General features: G+C 45.1%; 1 protein-coding gene across 3 annotated transcripts in view; it reads right to left on the bottom strand.

Moving 5' to 3' along the window:
* Positions 1 to 341: 341 nt before the first annotated feature.
* The window catches only part of POP4 (ribonuclease P family protein), a 55,747-nt gene continuing 30,579 nt past the window's right edge, over positions 342 to 25,509 (bottom strand). For 2 of the 3 annotated variants that reach the window (XM_087684507.1, XM_087684506.1), the window contains exons 4-7: positions 3,387 to 3,455; positions 2,661 to 2,719; positions 2,482 to 2,583; positions 342 to 1,000 (exon numbers count right to left, since the gene is read on the bottom strand). In XM_087684507.1, coding sequence (XP_087540633.1) covers positions 894 to 1,000; positions 2,482 to 2,583; positions 2,661 to 2,719; positions 3,387 to 3,455 — 337 coding nt within the window. In that variant the 3' untranslated portion in view covers positions 342 to 893. The remainder of the gene's footprint in view (positions 1,001 to 2,481; positions 2,584 to 2,660; positions 2,720 to 3,386; positions 3,456 to 25,509) is intronic. The other variant, XM_087684508.1, reaches the window with a different exon arrangement.

The raw sequence follows: 25,509 nt of genomic DNA, 5'->3' as shown, positions 1-25,509 counted from the left end.
ATTCAATAGATACCAGATGACAGCCTTTGACAGTAGTTTATTAGTGGAGTGCATGCTTGGTAAGAATATGATCAGAAAACAAGTGATGTTTTAACCAGTTATCAAGTATATCATAGAATCATCATAATATTAAGAACCCTTGTGATTACACGAGGAGCAAAAGCAAACTGATGGATATGCTAAGGAATTGAATATCATAGAACTTTTCCCGCCTCCAGTGGGAGTCTTCATCTTACAAGTCATGCGATGTTGATATACATATCATGCTCGTGATAATCTGGCAATATCCCGAAACCCTTTTTATGACTAGCTTCAATGTTAATTTAAGAGTGTACCTGATGTAGTTTACCAACGGCTAGACATATGAGAAACACACAGCAATCCAGCTTGTGTGAAACAAGCAACCAATGTGACTGCTACATGAGTTAATAGCAAAGGGCTATCTACGTGAGATTACATGTAAATTAGAAGTGATGTTAATATTCGACCAGGAAAAAGAAAAATGGCAACACTACAAAAACCGTCATCATTGTCGTTCCTGGTCATCCTCATATGATCACATTGAAAAAGAAAAATGGCATCAACACTACAAATACCATCATCATTGCCGTTCCTTGTCATCCTCATATGATCACATTGAAAATCATCTGCAATTTGCATAATGTATGTACCGATAGCAAACCTATCCAAAGCATCCAAGTCAGGTGTGCATCCACTTCACCAGAAATAGAAGTGTGCCTCTCACGCTAATAAACATTTTTGAAACACCATGGTCATTATTGCTATCACACACACCATCAAGAATCTCCTGGTCATTAGCACCGTTAGTGCGGTAAGAACTTCAGGGCACCGATTGCCCAAGCTTATGTATGCTCGCAGTTATAAGAGATCTTTCATGTTGTCACAGTTGAGCTTTTGTCCTTGAGAAGATGATCCCCATACAATGTCATGCACATGTCATTCAAGCGATACATGAAAACAGAACCAGCCTTTGGTATCACTGCAAAATGTAGTAGCTTTTTTTTTTGAGTATCATCACCTGAAGTGGCACAGTATGTACAAACTTACAGGCAGTTCAATCAATCTCATATTGTGGTTAATGGTGTAAATTTTATTTCTAAATGAAATCTTTCACAATGCCCAGCCACATACCATTTCCTTAGTCTTGCTTCATACATCTCTTTGTTTGAGCAAAAACAACCACATATGCTCATATCAGCAGTGAGAGCAAAAACTACCTCAACTAAATCACCTTAGAATATACATTATGGATAACAATTGCTTACCAAGCAGTGTCTCCTTCGTAGCAACTTACTGTGATTCAATAACATGATGCAACACACACACACACACACAGAGAGAGAGAGAGAGAGAGAGAGAGAGAATCTGATTTACAAAAAAAAAAAAGAGAGAGAATCTGACTGGTGCATAGCATTGTCTGCCAAAGTTAGGCATTAATGTTGTCCATAATCACCAGCACATCATGGAGAAAACCTACAAGTGTTGCCTTTCCTACATGCAGAGTTGCTCAACTATGTCGTGCCAAAATAATGCCCTGACAGGGATATAGACACAAAAATTGCTAGATGGAACCCACAAGGCTGAAACGATATTTGCATAAGATAATGCAATTCATCAGTAATTTCATTCACCCCATGCTGAATAACCAGGCATCAACTATCCAGGTCATAGAAAGAGAACTCAGGATGCAAATTATTAAGCATGCATTAATGTGAGAACATCAGGCAAGGTGCAACAGCTTCTCCAGGCCTTGGCAGCCTCTCTAGAGGTGACCTCTTTGGCCTGCAAAGCCACGGGAAGCACACCAGACTGAGGCTAGCTGCATCATCACCAGGATCTTTAATTGGCATATTGATATCACAGATATCTATGAATCACAATTTAGGCCAGGCTACTAGAATATTGCAGATGCTAGATGTGTTGGGCCTCATTAAGTAGACCCTTTGGTAGAATCTATAGATATCTCGGGTCTTTGAATATTTTCCAGGACTCCATAAGGAGTATGTTCAAAATTCTCCATTTGAGGAACAAGGATGTTCAGATTCTTCTCACGAAAGCTCCCCAGTTACCAGTAGGACATTGATGGGTCCCCAGCAAACGCCCTGATTGCTCAGACAGGAAACAGTGGAGCATCTACAGTAATGTTGTTTGCAGGATTCTCTGCTTGGACTGTCCAGTTTTTGGTTGCAGGTTTTCCCTCCTTTTCTAAGAAGTTATTTGGAGAATATCATCACAGTTCAGGCTTGCTTTTTGGGCTGGAACTTATTTTTGGGACTGGTCAGTGTTCTGGCTTTTTATAGCAATGAAAAACAGGATGTACAAAAAGTAAAAATGTGTGCATCTATGTGCAGAGGAGAATAATTTTAGCAAGGAACAACAGGATGTACAAAAAATAAAAATGTGTGCATCTATGTGCAGAGGAGGACAACTAAAGCATTTTTCAAAAAAGTAGTACATCACCTTTTAACTTGTTAGACAAAGTTAAAATTGCAAGGGTATTTGCAGTTTCCCTTATCATGATCCCTTGCACACCAACTTGGTTGTTGATCTTGGCCTGGACCACTGTCAATGCACCAGTAAGTGCCCTAAAAGTTAGAAACTGGAATATTGGAACAGAAGCAAGTTACACTTTTGCTCACCTGCCAGAAAGGCTCCATGCAAGTCTATTTGCAGCAAAGTGTGCTCGATCATCTTTCCTCTGTCCAAATTAAATATAGAGAATGCTAAGATAGAAAATTGTTTGTTTGTATAAATTTGATCATACTAGATGCATTCTAAAACTACGGTGAACAGAAGGATCCCCAAGATATTGACCCACGGTGGGACACCATGACCATTTATACCACTCTAGAAACAGCTTACATAAAATGGTTAAGTGAACATTTTTTAATTATCTTCAATCGCAATGCTGGCCAACCTTTAGAAAGCCAAAAGTCAACCTCTTCATAATAGCTCAATTAGGAGCAAAAAAAGGCTCTCAAATTACTCTTTCTCGACCACTATAATGGCACATCTTACACATACTCTATGGCTTCATGGGCCAAGTTACTCACTGTCAGCCACGTTATGGAAGATATTGTGCATACTCTATGGCTTCATGGGGCATTCTATATAGCACATCTAAGACCTGTGACGGCAGGCCCTTTTATAAACAAAGTGGGACCAACAGGATCTGCTCCAAAACTTAAGTGGAATTACACCACAGGTTGTGTGAACCTTATGTGTCAGGAAATAACTAAACTAGCTTTTTGCTTTGGAACCATCTCACTTCATAAATTTTTTCATTCTGCTCCCAATGCACCCCCAAAAGAAAAGGTATAAAGACACACAGATACTAGTTTCTTGAATCTTCAACTTTGACTTACATGCTGTTTGTCACAACCTGTTTTGCGTATGCTTTCCATATTTCATGCATGGAAAGAAATAGTTCAAACCTGCAAGAATAGAGAATGACTGGTCCGATAAAAAGTACAACCGTATAATTTTAATCTAATCAATCAAAATGAACCTGCCCAGAATACAAAGAGAGGGGTATCTGTGAAAACATCAATGAAATACACAGATAAGCCTCTAAAAATCTGGCAGAATGATTTATTTTTTAATTTCTAAAAACAGTTAGCATAAAACTAGTTGAATGTGCACTTGCAATCCCAAAACAAAATTAACAGGTCCTGGCCATGTGAGCCTTCATGGAAGCATGCAATGCTGTCACACTTGCAAGAAACTTAGCTGACTATATCGGTGATGCACAGAAGACTATCACAACGCATGCATCAAAAAGATGCACCCAAACCACCTGAAACTTCGAGAACAAAACTGAGCTCACACTTGCAAACAATCAAATTTTTACCTACAACTAATGAAGCCTATGTGACAAGAGAACAAATGAGCGACTGCAATAATGTACATTAGAAGCTTACAGCCATCAACTGCAAGAATGTATATTAGAAGCTTACAGCCATGGAGGAGCATTGCATGACAGAAGGTTAATTGATTTGCATGCCCCAAACACAAACTACTAGTCCCCATTATACAAAAAGTTTGGGCCGCTTTCTCATACAAAGGCTATATAAAAATGCAGTCTCCTTTTTAATGAAGCTTAGGTATAGCATTTAGCAGTCCATTAAAAGACAAAGTCTAGCTATAGACTATGACCGTGCTTGGCTCTAAATAAAGCTGCCAAATATGGTAACAATAGTTCATAATCTTCCAAAACAGACAAAAATGCCTTACAGGATGGGAAAGCAAGCTGGAAACAGCTACCATCCACCAAGCTCTATGGGATTTACAAACTCCCAACTGTGAAGAACTGCTCTAAATGAAGAAAACACAAAACCAATCATATGACAAAGCACAGACTGATAAACACAGAACGCAATTAAAGTTAGGGTTAGGGTAACTCAAAGACAATGAATAATGAAGTGAATGAATAATGAATAATGAATCTATTGTGCTCATGCAACAAACACACTATGTGGTGAATACTAAACCTCGAACTCTCGTATCTTTGAGATCAAGGCAGAGGTAATGAGCTGTAGAGTGTGTCGTACTCCGAACGAATTCTGAATCGCAGCAGAGGCAGCATCCATGTGTCGAACACCAACAAATGCAATCAAGAAAGGCTGGATCTAATGCAAGCAACAGTGCAGGAGAGAGAGAGACACTAAAAACGCAAGTACCTGAGGAGAGAGAAAAACTAGGCGACAACTGTTAGGTGCAAACACAACCTATGGAGGAAAGAAAAGATCAAGGTGGCAGCCATAAACTGTAAACGCAGCCAAGCGATAGCTGCGGATAGGTGGCAAAGGCTAGAATCAAGAGCCAAATGGTAGTAGTAAATGGCTAAGGAACGCTCTGACCGCGATGTCCTCCGCGAATGGAGTGTGGGCAGTAGAGAGATGGCTCTTGAAACCTGCAAAACTAAGATTAAGGAAGAGTGGTGGGCTACATGCCTATTTATAGAAAGTTTGTGGCACCTAAATTAGGGCATCATGTGGAACACAATAACTCTCTAAGATAGCGTTTCTTTTTAAAATAAGAAGACTTCTTCATTGATTAAGGGTGAGTCAGGCTAATGCATTTTTAGCTCAACACCCCTGCTCGGGCCCAAAACTTAGCCATGAGAAATAAGCCCTTGATATATATATATATATATATATATATATATATATTTTACCCCAAGCCATCCCATCCCAAAGTAACCAAGGCATCGGGCAAAGGGTGCACGTCAGCTATCCAGTAACTTACCAAGACTACAAAGGCGATAGTTATCTTACCAAGGGAGTCCAAGTGATCACCCTAGAGATGCCAAGGCATCGGACCAAGGGTACTCGTCGACTACCCAAGGGTCTACCAAGTCCTACAAAGACAGATAGAATCAACAATGGACTTTTTGTTTTTCTTCTCTCTTTTTTTAAAGGGCTTTTGTGTAATTCGTTCAAAAGATTTAGCATTAAGTGATGGTTTCAAATTAGTTTTCATTCCATTGAGTCACTGTACCCCAAAGTACGCAAAAGTAAGGATGGATAGCCCCACTACCTCCATAAAACAAGCAAAGCAATCCCACATGCTACTAAGATAAGTGTCTAGAGATTCCTAAGTGTGTGTCAATATTGTGAAGAATATGTGGAGAGAAAAGCAAGACAAATAAGGAAGTAACACAAGCAAATCCAACATGCAAACATAAGAAAAAAAATTATCTTTGAAAACAACCATGTGCAATGCCACAAGTATGGTGGATTTGAAGTAGACTACTGCAAGGGTAACCAAAAAGAGATAAATGCACACAGATACACGTTTACATGAACAGAATGCCAACGCATGGGGTAATGCAAAGAGAGATACAAGTATTCATGCTAATGCAGAAGGTGATGCAACGATATCACTTGGATGGTACCCTCACAAGAGAATTGTTTACTTGCCTAATCATCATTTTACAATCATGTCATCTTGATAGTGCGGATAAAGTTACAAATGTTCATAATATACAATAATAAATAAATAAACATCTGAAAGTGAAAATTGTAAGCATCATCATTGTCACTATCAAGAGAAGAAAACCGCCCCCTCTTAAACTGGAAGGGGAAGTAAGAGGGAAAAGTCCTCTCCTTGTCAATCTAAAGTAGAGAAGGGTTTACCCAAGCCAATCCACGATAGAAGATACTGTAGAACCAACCTGTTGACTAGCGCCTTGATCAAAATATCTACAAAAATGAGATTAAGGAAGAGTGGTGGATTGGATGCCTTTTTAAACAAAGTTTGGGGCACCCAAATTGGGGTTTTGCATGTGGGGCACAGTAACTCTCTAGGATCACATTTCTTTTTTAAATAAAAAGGTTTCTTCATTAATTAAACATGTATTGGGGATATTTAAGTCAGGCTAATGCATTTTTAGCTCAACACCAACTACTATTACCTCCGTAACTTTTTTGCCTTTTGCCATTTCGAATCTTAAGCAATGCATGCTGCTCAAGAACCTTGGAAAATGCCTCAAACACATGTTTCACAAAATAAACCTATACTTTCCAAGAACAACCATCGACTAACTATGAATCCCAAATATTGTAGCCCATGTAAATTGTGACAAGGACGTGATTTATCTTTGGAACTCTCTTTTGGCAAGTCTGAGGCATTGCATGAATTGTGTTGGCTATGGTCTAAGCATTTAATAATTGAGGGTCTATGAATAATAGAAATTAATTAATTTGTAAGTAGTGGAGCTTTTAAAAATGCATTACAAACTTGAAACATCAATTAGCTCTTTAAAACATCCCCAAAAGAATATATTACCAAAGTGTCAGCTCTAGTAAGCCAAAACCTAATTTTGGAGCATCCACATCTATAAATAGGAGGCTGCAATCAGCACATCCTAGATCTATGCACACCTGATCAACCAGAACCTTGTTCCACTACTGTCTATACCTTGTATGGAGGACATCTCAGTTCATGCAGTGTGCCCAGCACGCCCTAGCTGAGGTGCACCCCTGACAGCTGTCACCCACCATCTGCAGCCAGTTCTGGAGCCTTCGACACCTGCTTTTGAAGCAATCAACTGTTGCCCACCTCTGGCCAGATGTTTTCATTGTGTGCAGTAGTCAGGAGCAGCCCCAAAAAACTGCACTTGCAGCTGTCTGCTGCCGTTCAGTACTCAATCTCCCTCCTAGTGCAATCAGTTTTCTGCCAGTCGCTGTGCTTTGCAGGATGGTCTGCTTTTCAGCTGCTGCCCTGTCATTTTCACCTCTTGTGCAGGCCGCCCTGCTGCCACTGCCACTTTCAGCCTGATCCGGACTCTCAAATCTGCAATTACAGCTGCTTATTGCTTACAAAACTGTCTACTGTGATTCAAGATCTGTTTAGAGTACAACAAACTCTCCAGCTTCAAGATCTGTTTAGAGTACGACAAACTCTCCAGCTTGTTGGAGCTCAGCTGGATGCAGCAGTTCAAGGAGTGAGAGTGACGCCTGGTGAGAGTGAGTCAGAGAGAGAGAGAGAGAGAGAGAGAGAGAGAGAGCAAAGCGAAAGTACGATTAGACTTGAGTGTACCAACAATGTGTTGGTACACAAAGAATAAAATGTATTTATACTTAGTGCACGTAAGCGTGCATTCACATGTACAGCTAAATAATGTGCGTATACTTTACATGGAGGTCAAACGGGCCTTTATCCCAACAACCTCCCACTTAAAGGTCTAAAGTGAACCTCTAACCAACCCCCACTAGTCGTATGCAATGCTCATGTTGAACTTTGCTTAGACTTTTAGTGAGAACATCTGCAAGGTTGTCCTATGTTTTGATCTTGGTCAATGTGATTTGACCATCTTCCAAAATCTGTCTGATAAAGTGATATCGCACATCTATATGCTTTGTGTGTGAGTGATACATGGCACTCTTAGCCAAATACACAACACTCTGGCTATCACATCCCAAAACTGCAGTACCCATAGGCATGCCAAGATCCTTTGCAAGTCTGCTCAACCATACAGCTTCCTTAGAAGCTTCAGTTAACTAATATGTATTCAGCTTCAGTGGTACTCAATGCGACGATGTTCTGCAATCTGGAACACCAAGAAACAGCCCACTAGCAACTATAAAGACATATCCACTAGTGGACCTACCTTTAGGTATCAAAGAAACACTTGACAGTCTCCCAATGTGTTTTGCCAGGATTTGACATAAACTTGCTAACAACTCCCACTGCCTGAGCAAGGTCTGGATGAGTAGCAACCACAGCATACATAAGAGAGCAACAAGCTCATGCATAAGGGACTCCCTTCATAGCATTTGCTTCCACGTCATCTTTTGGGTTGTTGGCTTTATTAAGCTTAAGGTAAGGAGGTAAGGATACCTTAAAAGGCTTAGCTTCAGCCATGTTGAATCTGTCCAGTACCTTTACAATGTGCTTTTCTTGAGACAAAAACAGCAATTTCTGCATTCTATCTCTGCAAATCCTCATGCCCAAAATATGCTCTGCATTCCCCAAATCTTTCATGGAGAAAGCTGATTTCAGTTTATTTTTGAGAGCATCCAAGCTAGTCTTCCTTTTCCCAACTAGCAACATATCATCCACATACAAAACAAGTATGATGGGACTGCCATCTGTATCCTTTTTCATGTACAAGCAATGATCCACATGGCGACATGTAAACTCGTGAGATAGCATAAAAGTGTCAAACTTTTTGTACCACTCCTATGGTGCTTGCTTCGGCCCATACAGGCTGCATTTTAGTTTACACACTGTCTGCTCTTTTCCAAGAACTACAAAACCCTCCGGCTGTTTCATGTAGATTTCCTCATCAATGTCACCATGCAAGAAAGTTGTTTTTACATCCATTTGATACAGCTCTAAGTCCGATACAGCAGTGAGAGCAAAAAGCACACGTAGAGTGGTTATCTTCACAACAGGTGAGAAGACCTCCTAGAAGTCACTCCCTTCCTTCTATGCATACCCTTTGGCAACAAGTCTTGCCTTGTACTTGGATTTCCCATCAACTGTCTTTACTTTGTACACCCATTTGTTCAGAAGTGGCTTCCTTCCCTTGGGCAATGACACAAGATCCCAAGTATCATTTGAATATAGAGATTTAATCTCTTCCTGCATAGCTAGCTCCCACTTACTCTTGAATTCACATGACTTGGCATCTTTGTATGTAAGAGGCTCACCCTCAACTGTAAGCATCACATAATGCAAGGAGGGGTCAAACCTATGTCGTTACCTTCTTACCCGTGTAGACCTTGTCAGAGATCATAGCCTGTTTTCAGGCAGCAGCACAGCTGGTCCAGCAGTCGGACCAGCTGCACAGTCCAGCTGCACAGTCGGACTGTGCAGTCGGACTGCCACGTGGCAGTCCGACTGCCTGCAGCCGATTTTTATCAGGCTGCGCCCTATTTTGGCGCCCCATTCCAGGCAGTTTTTCGCCTATTTATTGCTGACGTTTTCAGCAGTTTGGTGACTATTCTCTGTCGCAGATTACAGACCGGTGCCGTGCAGATCTCTGTCTCTGTTCGCAGATTTCAGACAGCAGACAGTGCAGACTGCAGCAGACTTCGAGGTGGACAGCAGGTCGCATCGTCGAGGTGGAGACACGCAGTCCAGCACACTGCGCCCTTGTATATCTTTGTATTCAGCATTCTTTATACAGCAGATCTTCAGTGTACACTGTCTCTTTCTCTCCCTTCTCTCTCTGCGTTCTCTCTCTCTCAGTCCTACGCTTCCGCACCGCTGCACTCTGACATGGTATCAGAGCAGTGTTTGAGGGCTGACTGAGCGCAGAATCAACCTGAAGAGGAGTTTCCATCGCTACACAAATTTGCGTTTTTTGCGTTTAAGGGCAGACAGGAGGGCTGCACCTTGGAACAAGGCTGAAACGAGTGTGGGCGCACAGGAAAGGAGTACAGGTGGTGGATTTGCTGCTGTTTATTGCTGTTTTACGCGGAGAAAGTTTGAGTTTTCAACCTAAAAGTGCAGGTTTTGCTTTTTCATCGCCTCCGGCGGGTGAAGAAGCTTCGGGACGCGGAAGAGCCTTAGCAGGCTGAGTTTACCCAGTCAGAGGGGGCTGCTTTTGCGTTTGAGAAGGCATTGCAGGTGAAGATGTCTACAGAGATGGACTTGGAGTTCCAGGCGATTATGGACCGGAAGGTGCCTGTCCTACCGGCTCTTCCTACAGATCAGAAGCTCGACGGCGACAACTACCACATCTGGCGCGTTATGATGTTGGCCATTCTGGAGTCCTATGATTTGGCGGAGTTGGTACAGGAAGATATTGACCGGCCTTCGGTAAGAGATGAGTCCAAACTCTCTTCCGATGCTCGTGCGGAGTTGGCCAGGGCCCAGTCTCATTGGGACAAACTGAATGCCAGGATTCGATCCTTTCTCTTTCTATCATGCACTACAGCCGTGATCGCTCACATCGAGCACTTGACGGTGGCTCGTGAGATATGGCTGGAGCTTGATCAAATGTACAATCGGATGACCCTGATGAAGAGGGTTTCTTTGGAGGTACAGATGCGGACCTTGTCCGTCAATAAGTCTTCTTCGCTAAGGGAACACATTAACAAGCTAAGGCAGCTACAGATGCAGGTTCAGAATGCGGGGAAGCCAATTTCCTCCGAAGACATGGCGATTACACTCTTGTCCCAGTTGCCGCCACGATTCGGTACATTTTACTCTGCCCTTATTGCTTCGGGGCGAGAGTCTACTCTTCGGTGGAAAGAGTTGGTTCCTATGGTCTTGGACCAAGAGGAACAGTTAAAGGGACAGAATGCTTCCAAGACGGAGGCGTTGACAGGTCAAGCCTCTCAGAAGAAGGGGAAGGACCAAAAGAAGAAAAAGGGGGATAACAAGTCCAAGAAGGACAAGGACAAAGACTCCACATGCCATATTTGTGGAAAGACTGGCCATTGAAAGAAGGATTGCCCTGACAAAGACTCGAAGGACACCAAGAAGAAGGATACTAAGGATTCTGGAGCGGTGGCTGCACCCTCATCAGCTGCATTTCTACACTTAGTTGTCATTGAGGACGCTTCACCGAATGCTTCTGATGCTGCGATGGCGGCTTCCCAATCTCGAGAGTGGATTATTGATAGTGGTGCCTCACGGCACATGACTCCTTCATCAGATGGTGTTGCCCAGCTGCGACCTTCGCGTAGGCAGGTTCTCATTGGAGACAGCTCTTCAGTTTCTATTGCAGGTCGGGGTAAGATGCAGCTTATTCCGGATGGACGAGGTGGCACCCATACCTCAGAGGTTTTGCGTGTACCAGGATTGGGGTACCATCTCCTTTCAGTCCATAAGATTTGCTCTCTTGGTCTTCTGGTGGAGTTTGACAGTTCTACAGTGCGAGTCCTTGATCGTGAATCGAGGAAGGTTCTATCATCTGGATATGAGGAGAACGGCATTTATAAACTGAAGTCTTCCACTGCCCTCTCTACTCTTCTTCTTACCTCACAGTCACAGTCTGAATTATGGCATGCTAGGTTTGGTCACCTGAACTATGACTATCTTCGGAAGGCGTCACGGGGACAGCTTGTTCGAGGGTTGCCGGATATAGTGGTGAGCCAGTAGCCATGTGTCTCCTGCATAAGGGGGAAGCAGCATAGGGATGCCATTCCCCACACCACTTCGCGGCGGTCCACTTCACCGATGGAGTTAGTATCTACGGATCTATGTGGCCCTATGAGGAATGAGTCCCTGCATGGGAGCTCGTACTTCATGCTGATCGTGGATGACTATAGCAGGATGACATGGGCCTATTTTTTGGCACTAAAGTCAGAAGCTTTCTCGCACTTCAAGGATTGGCTTCTCTTTGAGGAGAACCGATCAGGCCGGAAGTTGAAGACCTTGCGATCCGACAAGGGAGGTGAATTTGTGTCTAATGAATTTGCTCGGTTTTGTGCAGATAGAGGAATTCACCAGGAGTTTGCCAATACCAATACTCCACAAGAAAATGGTATTCTCGAACGGAAGAACCGCAGTGTGATCGAGATGGCGCGCACCATGATGGAGCACCGACAGACCCCTCAGGTTCTGTGGGCCGAGGCTGTGGCTACTGCAGTCCACATCCTTAATCGATCTCCTACTTCGGCCGTGGAAGGGATGACTCCATTTGAGGCGTATTTTGGGTCGAAGCCAGATGTTTCTTACTTTCGGGTCTTTGGGTGTGATGCCTATGTTCACATTCCCAAAGCTCACCGTGACAAATTCGAAGCGGCTTCCCGCAAACAGGTATTTGTTGGCTACAGCTCCCAGTCCCAAGGCTACCGACTCTATGATCCCGTCAAGCGGGATGTATATACTAGCCGTGATGTGCGGTTTGTGGAGGTTCCGGCTTCTTCAACGGGTGAGGAGCATCCCGTTCTTGGAGATCCAGGGGAGAGTTTGGCTCCTTCTACAGTTCCACTGGAGCCTGTGCCGTTTGATTATGATTCTGTTTCTGACACAGAGTCTACTGTTCCACCGGATCTTCTGAGGAGTTACCACCGGTGGACATTCCAGAGTCTTCTACTGATGGAGAACGACGAGGGGAGGTTCGGCCTCCTCCTCGCTGGGCCCGTGACACACTCCGTGATTTAGGGATCGAGGGGGTTCCTGAGGAGTGGGGACCGCAGGATGGTCCGCGGCGGTCACGGAGGCACCAGGCGCATTCTTCGGAGCTTGTTTGCTCCAATTATTGTTTGATGTCCGGAGTTATGCAGGATCGAGAGCCCACCTCCATGAAGGAGGCTTTACAGTCCGCCCCATGGAAGAAAGCTATGGAAGCTGAGTTGGAGGCTATTGAGAGGAATGGCACTTGGTCACTTGTGCCACGCCCCCCGAAGAAGAAGGTGATTGGAGTCAAGTGGGTCTTTAAGACCAAATATCTCAGTGATGGTACTTTGGATAAGCACAAGGCTCGCCTTGTTGCTAAGGGTTTTGCCCAGCGCCCAGGGATTGACTGTCATGACACCTTTGCCCCTACAGCTCGTATGGCAACCATTAGAGCTGTTCTTGCTTTGGCTGGCCATAGGAGATGGCCTGTTTATCAGCTGGATGTGAAGTCGGCCTTCCTGAATGGTGATTTGAAGGAGGAGATCTACGTTGAGCAGCCTCCTGGCTTTGGTTCTTCAGATGGGAAAGTCTACAGGTTGAAGAAGGCCCTGTATGGTCTCAAGCAGGCCCCGCGAGCTTGGAACGAGAAGATTGATTCGTTCCTCCAGACTCAGTTGGGATATCGGCGGTCCAAGGCCGATCCGCAGCTGTATGTTCACACTTCCGAGGATGGTTGTGTGCTGTTTGTATTATATGTTGATGATTTGATTGTCACAAGTGATGATGCACAGCAGGTCCAGGAGACAAAGTCAGCTTTACATCGGACGTTCGAGATGACGGATTTGGGGCTACTCCATTTCTTTTTAGGCCATGAGATTTATCAGTCTCAGAGGGGGATCTTTCTCTCCCAACAGAGATATGTTCAGGAGCTCTTGGTGACTTTTGAGATGGACGATTGTCGGGCCCTCTCTACTCCTATGGATCCGAACTGGAAGGCCACTTCCCACTCAGCTTCTCCTTTGGCGGATGCTTCCCGCTATCGACAGTTGATAGGGTCTTTGATTTGGCTTCTCAACACGAGGGTTGATCTATGTTTCGCTGTTGGGCTCTTGGCAGGGTTCATGAGTGAACCTAAGACGGTGCATTGGCAGGCTGCTCAGAGGATACTTCGGTATCTGAGGGGGACGTCTGATTTGGGGATTCATTACCCCGCAGGGACAGATGGGTCAGATCTTGTACTTGCAGGTTGGAGCGACTCGGATTGGGCCGGTGACGTGGACCACAGGCGGTCTACAACAGGTTACTGCTTTACTTTGGGTGCAAGTGTTATTTCATGGAGTAGCAAGAAGCAGCCCACGGTAGCCCTTTCGTCTACTAGGCGGAATATCGGGCCGCATCTTCCACCACATGCGAGGTTGTGTGGCTTCGGAGATTGTTGGAGGAGCTTGGGTGCCCCCAGACTCGTCCTACATTGCTGCGATGTGACAATGAGAGTTGCATTGCCTTGGCAAGGAACCCTGTTTTTCATGCCCGGACGAAGCACATTGATATCCAGTACCACTTCATCCGAGAAAAGCTTTTGGATGAGACCATCACTGTGGAGTATTGCAAGACGGAGGATAATCTTGCGGATTTGTTTACGAAGGCGCTTCCTCAGGCTCTACTTCGGCAACATTCCAGATCCCTCAGGCTTCTGCCCTGTCCAGGCTCTGAGAGGGGGTGTCAGAGATCATAGCCTGTTTTCAAGCAGCAGCACAGCTGGTCCAGCAGTCGGACCAGCTGCACAGTCCAACTACACAGTCGGACTGTGCAGTCGGACTGCCACGTGGCAGTCCGACTGCCTGCAGCCGATTTTTATCAGGCTGCGCCCTATTTTGGCGCCCCATTCCAGGCAGTTTTTCGCCTATTTATTGCTGACGTTTTCAGCAGTCTGGTGACTATTCTCTGTCGCAGATTACAGACCGGTGCCGTGCAGATCTCTGTCTCTATTCGCAGATTTCAGACAACAGACAGTGCAGACTGCAGCAGACTTCGAGGTGGACAGCAGGTCGCATCGTCGAGGTGGAGACACGCAGTCCAGCGCACTGCGCCCTTGTATATCTTTGTATTCAGCATTCTTTATACAGCAGATCTTCAGTGTACACTGTCTCTTTCTCTCCCTTCTCTCTCTGCGTTCTCTCTCTCTCAGTCCTACGCTTCCGCACCGCTGCACTCTGACAGACCTGCGTACCCAATGATCAACATATTTAGAAATTGGATCTACATCTGGAGGTATATTATTTTCAACATTTATTGGCTGCTGTAAGCCATTTTCAGCATGTTGTTCATGCTGTACAGCACCTTCATTTTCATTACCAGCACCTGAATTTTCATAATCAGCAAGCCTATCTTGCTCTCCATGACCTCCTTGTGCTCACCCGCTGATCATCAGTTTCAACCTATGGTACAGCACCATGAGGCTCATTTTCTGAAGTAATAGGTGGCTGCAAACTCTGAAATTTGACCTTTTTCATATCTTCATTTGAGACTTAAGTACCTTTTAGCAAACTTGCCTCATTAAACACAACATTACGACTGTGAATAATTTTCTTTGACTGAGGTAACCACACTCTATAGCCAAATTCACCCTCATCACCATAGCCCATGAAGATACCTTTGGTGGGTTTTAGGTCTAGTTTGTTCCTCAGGTCATCTCTAACATGCACAAAAGCATCACAACCAAATATGCGTAAATGGTCGTATGAGGCCGATTTGCCAAACCAAACCTCCTTAGGGATGCCATTATTTAAGGACCTATTTGGAGAGAGGTTGCAAATGTGAACCACGGTTTTGAGTGCCTCTCCCCAAAATTCATGAGCGAGATTAACAATGGACAGCATGCACCACACTCTTTCACATAAAGTCTTATTATATCTCTCAACCACCCCATTTGAAGAAGGGTTGTAAGGGGCTATAAGATCCCTCTTAATACCATACAAGTCACAAAAGGACTTGAATTCAGTTGATGTGAACTCATCCCCATTATCAGTTCTTAAGTATTTCAGCTTTTTACTAGTGTGAGTGGTCACAAATGCATGAAAAGTTTTAAAAACAGCAAACACTTCACTTTTCTTTTTCAACAGGTATACCCAAATCTTTTTGGAACAATCATCAATAGAGGAGACAATATATGCAACACCACCCAACAATTTCACGGACATACTACATACATCAGAATGCACTAAGTCCAACATTGAACTTACGAGAGGCACCAGAGAAAAAGGAATTTCTTATTTGCTTTCCAAACTGACACTCATTACAAAAGTCAAGCTTAGAGCCTTTTCCATCAACCCTCTTTAGAGAGGTAAGAACATCAAGTCTTTTCTGGCTCATATGGCCTAACCTCTTATGCCATAACTCCAAATGACATCCAATTTCAGCAACTGCAAGAAACTTGCCATTCAAGGCTTTACAATGTAAACAATACAAAGTGCCCTTCTTGTTTCCTTTTGCAATCAGCATGGAACCCTTTTTCACTTTCCACAAACCACCACCAAAGAGTGTAGTGTAACCATGCAAGTCAAGCTGACCAACAGATAGTAAACTCTCTTTAATGCCAGGCACATATCTGACATCTTTCAACACAAGCTCTTGCCCATTGTCTAAAGACAAGTTTATAGTGCCAATCCCAATGCTACAAGCATGGTTATTTCCAAGGTACATCTTTCCATATTTGCATGCATTGAACATAGCAAAACACTCCAAGCAAGGAGTTACATGGAAAGAGGCACTAGAGTCTACAATCCAAGTCTGAGTAACACCATCATCAACTGACAAAAGTGCATCAATCACATCGGCCTTGGTAATCTGAATATCCTGCATGTGACATACAAGGGCATCATAATCAACTGCACAAGATACATCAGCCTCTGTATCATCCGAAAGCTCCTCTATGACCACATTGGAGGTCACATTGGCCTTTTCCTTGCCTTTGGCTGCCTCAGATGCATCTGTCTTATCCTCCTCCTTTTTGTCTCCTACATTCTCTCTCTCTCGTTCCTTCTTATAATACCTGCAATCAAGTTTCTTGTAGCCCTTCCGACCACACTGATAGCAAGTAATGTAACTCTTTTCCTTTCCTTTACTCTTGCTCATGTTTCTCTGTCTTACATTTGCATTTTTCTTTTCAGCCCTGCCTCTTACATTATAAGCTGAGTTGTTGCCTTCTCCACTAGACATACGTCTAATTTCTTCATTCAAGATTGAGCCCCTCACCCCATCATATGAGAGACTGGGGTTATTACTGAGAGAAACCACCAAGGTCTCCCAAGAGTCAGGCAGTGTCATGATCAAAACGATTGCCCTCAACTTATCATGAAAGTCCAAATTTGCATCTTCGAGCTGATTTAAAATCCTTGTAAATACACTCAAGCGCTCAACTGCAGGCTTTGACTCAATCAATCGCATATTCACCAACTTGCGTATTAAATACACCTGATTAATAGGTGTGGTGATCTCATAGGTAGTTTTCAGCTTCTTCCATATTGCATAATCTGTATCTAAACCCTTAATGTCATTAGTGACACCCATCTTAATGTAAGACACTATTGGGAATAAAGAGCCATCGTCCCTTTTATATGTGCACAAGTGTGAACACACCCTTAGCACATTGTACTTTCATATATATATATATATATATATCTATCTAAAAACCTAAAAAGATACACTCGTCATTGTACCCAGAAGTCGTGCTCACTCTCTTTCCCACTACTCTGCTCTCTCTCACTCTCTTGTCTTTCTGCTGCTAACAATCACTGCGTGTCTCGATCCCTACACCCTCTGAGCTCAATAAACTAGTATCAGAGTAAGCAAGGAATGCACGTTTCTCGAGACGTCAAAAGTGAGCCAACTGACAGGCGAGCTCTTGACGGGTAGTAGACTGACAGTCGACGGGAGGGTTCACTGTCAGACAAAGGCCAGGTGGCATGCAACAAGTCATGGAGAGACGTTAGTCGTTGCACGCATCGCACCACGCCGACGGACAATGGGCACGTAGACAGAAGCCACGCATGACGGGGCTGGATGCAACAGTGTTGCGTGACGGGGCAACGCAACTGCACGGCGACTTCACAGCGTTGAGGGCGGGATACGGTGGGCGACAGGACTGCAACGAGGCACTGATGGCGGGACCATCTAGCAATGGCCAGTGTGGCAACTAACAAGACCTGCATGGCGCGAACGAGCGGTGTCAGTCCTAACAGGTCAACGGACCCGTCATCCATCTTTTTTTTCTCTTTAAAACTTTTTGAAATTCCTCTTGCACTACCAAGGGTTCACGCACACAAGCACAATGCAGAAATTTATGCAGATTTAGGCCCAAAAATTTGGGGCTTTTCTAGATTGAGTGTTGTTCATGCAAATTAAGGCATCTGCATTAGAAATTGTAGACATTGTGTGAAATTGAATTGGGGATTTTGCCAAAATTATTGAAATTTTGCTCATTTGAGTGAAATTTCTCAACATTCGACCCATAAAATTTGGGGCTTTTACTGTATTGGTGAGATTTTGTTCAGTCGACTCAGATTGGCTTACATTGGTGCACATTTGCACACGAGAAACTTGGGGCTTTTGCAAGATTTTATGAAATTTTGCTAATTTTGCCTGTTTTATGCTTTCGAGAACGTGTATTAATGCAATTTGGATACCTAGCACTTGGAAATATTTGGGGATTTTGCTGAAATTGTTCTATTTTGGCAAAGTTGGTCTGTTCTATGCATGTCAAAGACAGTGCAGATGTATGGTTGATGCTTTGAGCACAAAATTTTGGGCTTTTGACCATGCATGTCAAATTTTATGCCCGTGGATACACGTACAACAAAAATTGCAGCTAAAGTTTGGGACTTCTCATGTAATGTGATGTATTTGCCTTTGGAACAGCTGTAATCAGTTGAGTGTTGTAGCACATGGTTTGGTGCTCCTGAAAATTTACTTACAGATCTGAAATTTCTGCTTCTACGTGATCATTTATTGCTGGTTGGTACTTGTTTGTACCTTGGTCACTTGAGTGACAGTTTGGGCTGGCATTTGCTGAAATTTTTGTCACATTTGGGCTGAAAATCATGGCTGGCATTTTGTAACAGCAAAGGGATAAAGAGGGAGCTCACTGCCCCTCATAATCCACCCCAAAATGACATTGCGGAGTGTATGAATCGAACCATACAAGATAAGCTCCGTACAATGTTGTCTCATGCTACCCCGTGGTTTTTGGACACAAGCTGTTATGACAACCGTACAGTTGATTAATCGGTCACCAAATAGGTCTTTTTTTTTTGGCGGGGGGGGGGGGGGGGGGGGGGGGGGGGTTTCTCAAGAAGCATGGTCGGGGAAGCCACCTTCATATGCTCACTTGAAAGTGTTTGGTTGCGAGGCATTTGTGCACATTTGTAAGGAAAAACGTAACAAACTTAAGCCAAAGTCCTGTAAATGCATTTTCCTAGGATATGGTGACGAGGGTGAAATGGGGTATATATTATGGAATCCCGAAAAAAGGAAAGTAGTACGCAGCAATGATGTTATCTTCCGGGAAGATCACATGCATAAACAGCCCAAAAAGACTGAGGAGGTCCGTAGGGTTGTATTCCGAGAAAAAATACATTTTGGACAGCTAAATGTGCACGTTGTACAGCAGCAAATACCTACTGTAAATGAACCTGTAAATGCAAAAAATAATGTTGGAAATGATCAGCCAGCTATTGCCCATGATAATGAGCCACTATATGTGCAGGAACAGCCAGGACAGCAAGCCATTAATGCTTATTTGCAGGCTGAAATGCCAGGACAGCAAGCTGAAAATGCTCAACAACCAGCAAACAATGATCATTGGGTTAGGAAATTGTATAGGGCTACTAGACAACCTGATAGATTTGTTTCCAGTGCAAACAATGTAGCTGATTATGTCATGTTGACAAACTGTGGTGAACCATCTTGCTTCAAGAAAGCAATGGACAAACAAGACAGCAAGAAATGGTATAAAGACAAGTTGTCAGAAATGGAATCTCTTGAGAAAAATGGCACTTGGGACTTGGTGCAGTTGCCTAAAGGGCAGAAAACACTTCCATGCAAATGGGTTTACAAGATGAAAACTTCTGGTTCCTCAGCAAAGTATAAAGCAAGATTGGTTGCGAAGGGTTACAAGCAAGTGTCAGAGTGCAGCGGTGCGGAAGCGTAGGACTGAGAGAGAAGAGAGAGAAAGAGACAGTGGAAGATGAAGATCTGCTATATAAAGTGTGCTGTATACAAAGATATGCAAATATGTACACGGGCGCAGTACGCTAGACTACGTGTCTCTACCTCAACGATGCAACCTGCTGTTCACCTCGAAGTCCGCTGCAGTCTGCACTGTCTCCTGTCTGAAATCTGCGAACAGAGACGGAATCTGCGTGTGCCACCAGTCTGTAATCTGCAAGCAGAGAAGTGCGGGAGACTGCTGAAAACCTCGGCTATAAATAGCCAGAATTTGGGCGAAAAAATCAGGCAGGTCGGCTGCATTAAATGCAGCCGACTGGACTGCAGTCAGTCGGACTGCCACGTGGCAGTCCGACTGGACTGTGCAGTCCGGACAGGCGATGATCTCTAACACCCCCTCTTAGAGCCTGGGCGGGGCAAAAGCCTAAGGGATCTGGAATGTCTCCGAAGTAGAGCCTGGGGAAGTGCCTTCGTAAACAAATCTGCAAGATTGTCCTCCGTCTTGCAGTACTCCACAATGATGGTCTCATCCAGAAGCTTCTCTCTGATGAAGAGATACTGGATCTCTATGTGCTTCGTCCGGGCATGAAAAACAGGATTCCGTGCCACGGCAATGCAACTCTCATTGTCACATTGCAGCAAAGTAGGACGAGTCTGGGGGCAGCCAAGCTCCTCCAACAATCGCCAAAGCCACACAGCCTCACATGCGGTGGAAGACGCGGCCCGATACTCCGCCTCAGTAGACGAAAGGGCTACCGTGGGCTGCTTCTTGCTACTCCATGAGATAACACCTACACCCAAGGTAAAACAGTAACCTGTAGTAGACCGCCTGTGGTCCACATCACCGGCCCAATCCGAGTTGCTCCAACCTGCAAGTACAAGATCTGAACCATCTGTCCCTACGGGATAATGAATCCCTAAATCAGACGTCCCCCTCAAATACCAAAGTATCCTCTGAGCAGCCTGCCAATGCACCGTCTGAGGTTCACTCATGAACCCTACCAAGAGCCCAACAACAAAACAAAGATCAACACAAGTGTTGAGAAGCCAAATCAAGGATCCAATCAACTGACGATAGCAGGAAGCATCCGCCATGGGAGAAGCTGAATGGGAAGTGGCCTTCCAGTTCGGATCCATAGGAGTAGAAAGGGTCCGACAATCCTCCATCGCAAAAGACACCAAGAGCTCCTGTACATATCTCTGCTGAGAGATGAAGATCCCCCTCGAAGACTGATAAATCTCATGGCCCAAAAAAAAATGGAGTAGACCCAAGTCCGTCATCTCGAACGTCCGATGTAAAGCTGCCTTCGTCTCTTGGACCTTCTGTGCATGATCACCTGTGACAATCAAATCATCAACATACACCACAAAAAGCACACAACCATCCTCGGAAGTGTGAACATAAAGCTGCAGATCGGCCTTAGAACGCCGATATCCCAACTCTGACTGAAGGAACAAATCAATCTTCGAGTTCCATGCACACAGAGCCTACTTGAGGCCATACAAGGCCTTCTTCAACCTGTAGACTTTCCCATCTGAAGATCCAAAGCCAGGAGGCTGCTCGACATAGATCTCCTCCTTCAAATCACCATTGAGGAAGGCCGACTTCACATCCAACTAGTAGACAGGCCATCTTCTATAGCTAGCCAACACAGGAACAGCTCGAATAGTCGCCATACGAGCAGTGGGGGCAAAAGTATCATGACAACCAATCCCTGGGCGCTGTGCAAAACCTTTAGCAACAAGGCGAGACTTGTGCTTGTCCAAAGAACCGTCGCTAAGGTACTTGGTCTTGAAGACCCATTTGATGCCAATCACCTTCTTATTCGGGGGACGTGGCACGAGTGACCAAGTGCCATTCCTCTCAATAGCCTCCAACTCAGCTTCCATAGCTTTCTTCCATGGTGCGGACTGTAAAGCCTCCTTCACGGAGGTGGGCTCTCAATCTTGCATAACACGGGTCATCAAACAATAGTTAGAGCAAACAAGCTCCGTAGAATGTGCCTGGTGCCTCCGTGACCGCCGCGGACCATCTTGCGGTCCCCACTCCTTAGGAACCCCCTCAATCCCTGAATCACGGAGTGTGTCACGGGCCCATCGAGGAGGAGGCCAAACCTCCCCTCGTCTCTCTCCATCAGCTGAAGACTCTGGAATATCCACCGGTGGTAACTCCTCAGGGGTGACTAGTGGAACAGTAGACTCTGTGTCAGAAACAGAATCATAATCAAAAGGAGTGTGTCACGGGCCCATCGAGGAGGAGGCCAAACCTCCCCTCGTCTCTCTCCATCAGCTGAAGACTCTGGAATATCCACCGGTGGTAACTCCTCAGGGGTGACTGGTGGAACAGTAGACTCTGTGTCAGAAACAGAATCATAATCAAAAGGCACGAGCTCCAAAGTAACTGTAGCAGGAGCCCAACTCTTCCCTGGATCTCCAAGAACGGGATGCTCCTCACCCGTTGATATGGCCGGAACCTCCACAAACCGCACATCACGACTAGTGTACACATCCCGCTTGACGGCATCATACAATCGATAGCCTTGGGACTGGGAGCTGTAGCCAACAAATACCTGTCTTCGGGAAGCTGCTTCAAATTTATCATGGTGAGCCTTGGGAATGTGAACATAGGCATCACACCCAAAGACCCTAAAGTAAGAAACATCGGGCTTAGTCCCAAAGTAAGCCTCAAAAGATGTCATCCCATCAACGGCCGAAGTGAGGGATCGATTAAGGATGTGGACTGCAGTAGCCACAGCCTCGGCCCACAGAACCTAAGGGGTCTGTCGGTGCTCCATCATGGTGCGCGCCATCTCGATCACACTGCGGTTTTTCCGTTCAAGAATGCCATTTTCTTGAGGAGTGTTGGTATTAGCAAACTCCTGGTGAATACCTTTATCTACACAAAAACGAGCAAACTCATTAGAAACAAATTCACCACCCTTGTCAAATCGCAAGGTCTTCAATCTCCGGCCTGATCGGTTCTCCTCAAAGAGAAGCCAATCCTTGAAGTGGGAGAAAGCTTCTGACTTCAATGCCAAGAAATAGGCCCATGTCATCCTGCTATAATCATCTACGATCAGCATGAAGTACAAGCTCCCGCGCAAGGACTCGTTCCTCATAGGGCCACATAGATCCGTAGATACAAGCTCCATCGGTGAAGTAGACCGCCATGAAGCTGTGTGGGGAATGGCATCCCTATGTTGCTTCCCGCGAATGCAGGAGACACATGGCTGCTGGCTCACCACTATATCCGGCAACCCTCGAACAAGCTGTCCACGTGACGCTCTCCGAAGATAATCATAGTTGAGGTGACCAAACCGAGCATGCCATAACTCTAACTGTGTCTGAGAGGGAAGAAGAAGAGTAGAGAGGGCGGTGGAAGACTTCAATTTATAGATGCCGTTCTCCTCATATCCGGATGATAGAACCTTCCTTGACCCACAATCAAGGACTCGCACCGAGTTATTGTCAAACTCCACCAAAAGTCCAAGGGAGCAAATCTTATGAACTGACAGGAGATGATACCCTAAACCTAGTACATGCAAGACCTCTGAGGTATGGGTACCACCACGTCCATCTGGAATAAGCTGCATCTTACCCCGTCCTGCAATAGACACTGAAGAGCTATCTCCAATGAGAATCTGCCCACGCGAGGGTCGCACCTGAGCAACACCATCTAATGAAGGAGTCATGTGCTGGAAGGCACCACTGTCAACGATCCACTCTCGAGCCTGGGGAGCCGTCATCGCAGCATCAGAAGCATTCGGTGAAGAGTCCTCAATGACAGCTAGATGAAGAAATGCAGCTGATGAGGGTGCAGCCATCGCTCCAGAATCCTTCGTGTCCTTGTTGGTGTCCTTCTTGTCTTTGTCAGGGCAATCCTTCTTCCAATGGCCAGTCTTTCCACAAATATGGCATGTGGATTCTTTGTCATTATCCTTGTCCTTCTTTGACTTGTTATCCCCCTTCTTCTTCTTTTGGTCCTTCCCCTTCTTCTGAGAGGCTTGACCTGTCAGTGCCTCCGACTTGGAAGCATTCTGTCCCTTTAGCTATTCCTCTTTGTCCAAGACCATAGGAACCAACTCTTTCCAACGAAGAGTAGACTCTCGCCCCGAAGCAATGAGGGCGGAGTAGAAAGTACCGAATCGTGGCGACAACTGGGACAATAGTGTGATCGCCATGTCTTTTGAGGAAATCGGCTTCCCCGCATTCTGAACCTGCATCTGAAGCTGTCTAAGCTTGTTGATATATTCCCGCAACGAAGAAGACTTGTTTACGGACAAGGTCCGCATCTGAACCTCCAAAGAAACCCGCTTCATAAGGGTCATCCAGTTGTACATCTGATCAAGCTCCAGCCATATCTCCCGAGCCACCGTCAAGTGCTCGATGTGAGCTATCACGGCTGTAGTACAAGACAGAAAAAGAAAGGAACAAATCCTGGCATTCAGTTTGTCCCAGTGAGACTGAGCCTTGGCCAACTCCGCACGAGCATCGGAAGAGAGTTTGGACTCATCTCTTACCGAGGGCCGCTCGATCTCCTCCTGTACAAGCTCCGTCAAATCATAGGACTCAAGGATGGCCAACATCATGATGCGCCAGATGTGGTAGTTGTCACCATCGAGCTTCTGATCTACGGGAAGAGCCGGTAAGACAGGCACCTTCCGGTCCATAATCGTCTGGAACTCCAAGTCAATCTCTGTAGACATCTTCACCTGTAATGCCTTCACAAACACAAAAGCAGCCCCCTCTGACTGTGAAAACTCAACCTGCTAAGGCTCTGCACTTGAAAGCTAAAAACTCAAACTTCCTTCTCGTCAACCAACAGTAAACAGCAGCAAATTCACCACCTGGACTCCTTTCCTACGCGCCCACGCTCGCTTCAGCCTTGTTCCGAGGCACAGCCCTCCTACCTGCCCTCAAACGCTGAAAACACAACCTTGTGTCGCGATAGAAACTCCTCTTCAGGTTGGTTCTGCGCTCAGTCAGCCCTCTAACACCGCTCTGATACCATGTCAGAGTGCAGCGGTGCGGAAGCGTAGGGCTAAGAGAGAGAGAACGCAGAGAGAGAAGAGAGAGAAAGAGACAGTGGAAGATGAAGATCTGCTGTATAAAGTGTGCTGTATACAAAGATATACAGATATGTACACGGGCGCAATGCGCTGGACTGCATGTCTCCACCTCGACGATGCAACCTGCTGTTCACCTCGAAGTCCGCTGCAGTCTGCACTGTCTCCTGTCTGAAATCTGCGAACAGAGACGGAATCTGCGCGTGCCACCAGTCTGTAATCTGCGAGCAGAGAAGTGCGGGAGACTGCTGAAAACCTCGGCTATAAATAGCCAAAATCTGGGCGAAAAAATCAGGCAGGTCGGCTGCATTAAATGCAGCCGACTGGACTGTGCAGTCCGGACAGGCGATGATCTCTAACAGCAAGAACATGGAATTGACTTTGATGAGATCTTCTCTACTGTAGTCAAGATGACTAGATTGAGAACCATTTTGGGCTTGGTTGCAGCTGAAGATATGGAGCTCATACAGATGGATGTAAAGACTGCATTCTTACATGGTGATCTACATGAAGACATATATATACAGCAGCTTGAAGGATTTGTGGAAAAAGGGAAAGAGAAGATGGTATGTAAACTCAAAAGGCGTTTGTATGGGCTAAAACAAGCACCAAGAGAATGGTATCATAAGTTTGATACATTTGTGTAGTCTCAAGGTTTCCATAGAAGTCAAGTGGA

This window comes from Lygodium microphyllum, chromosome 9 (assembly GCF_053477565.2).
Source record: "Lygodium microphyllum isolate KBCC chromosome 9, Lygodium_microphyllum_v1.1.10, whole genome shotgun sequence".
Classification (NCBI taxonomy): Eukaryota; Viridiplantae; Streptophyta; class Polypodiopsida; order Schizaeales; family Lygodiaceae; genus Lygodium; species Lygodium microphyllum.
Note: the sequence above shows the minus strand (reverse complement) of the source record. Positions and strands in the feature narration are given on the sequence as shown.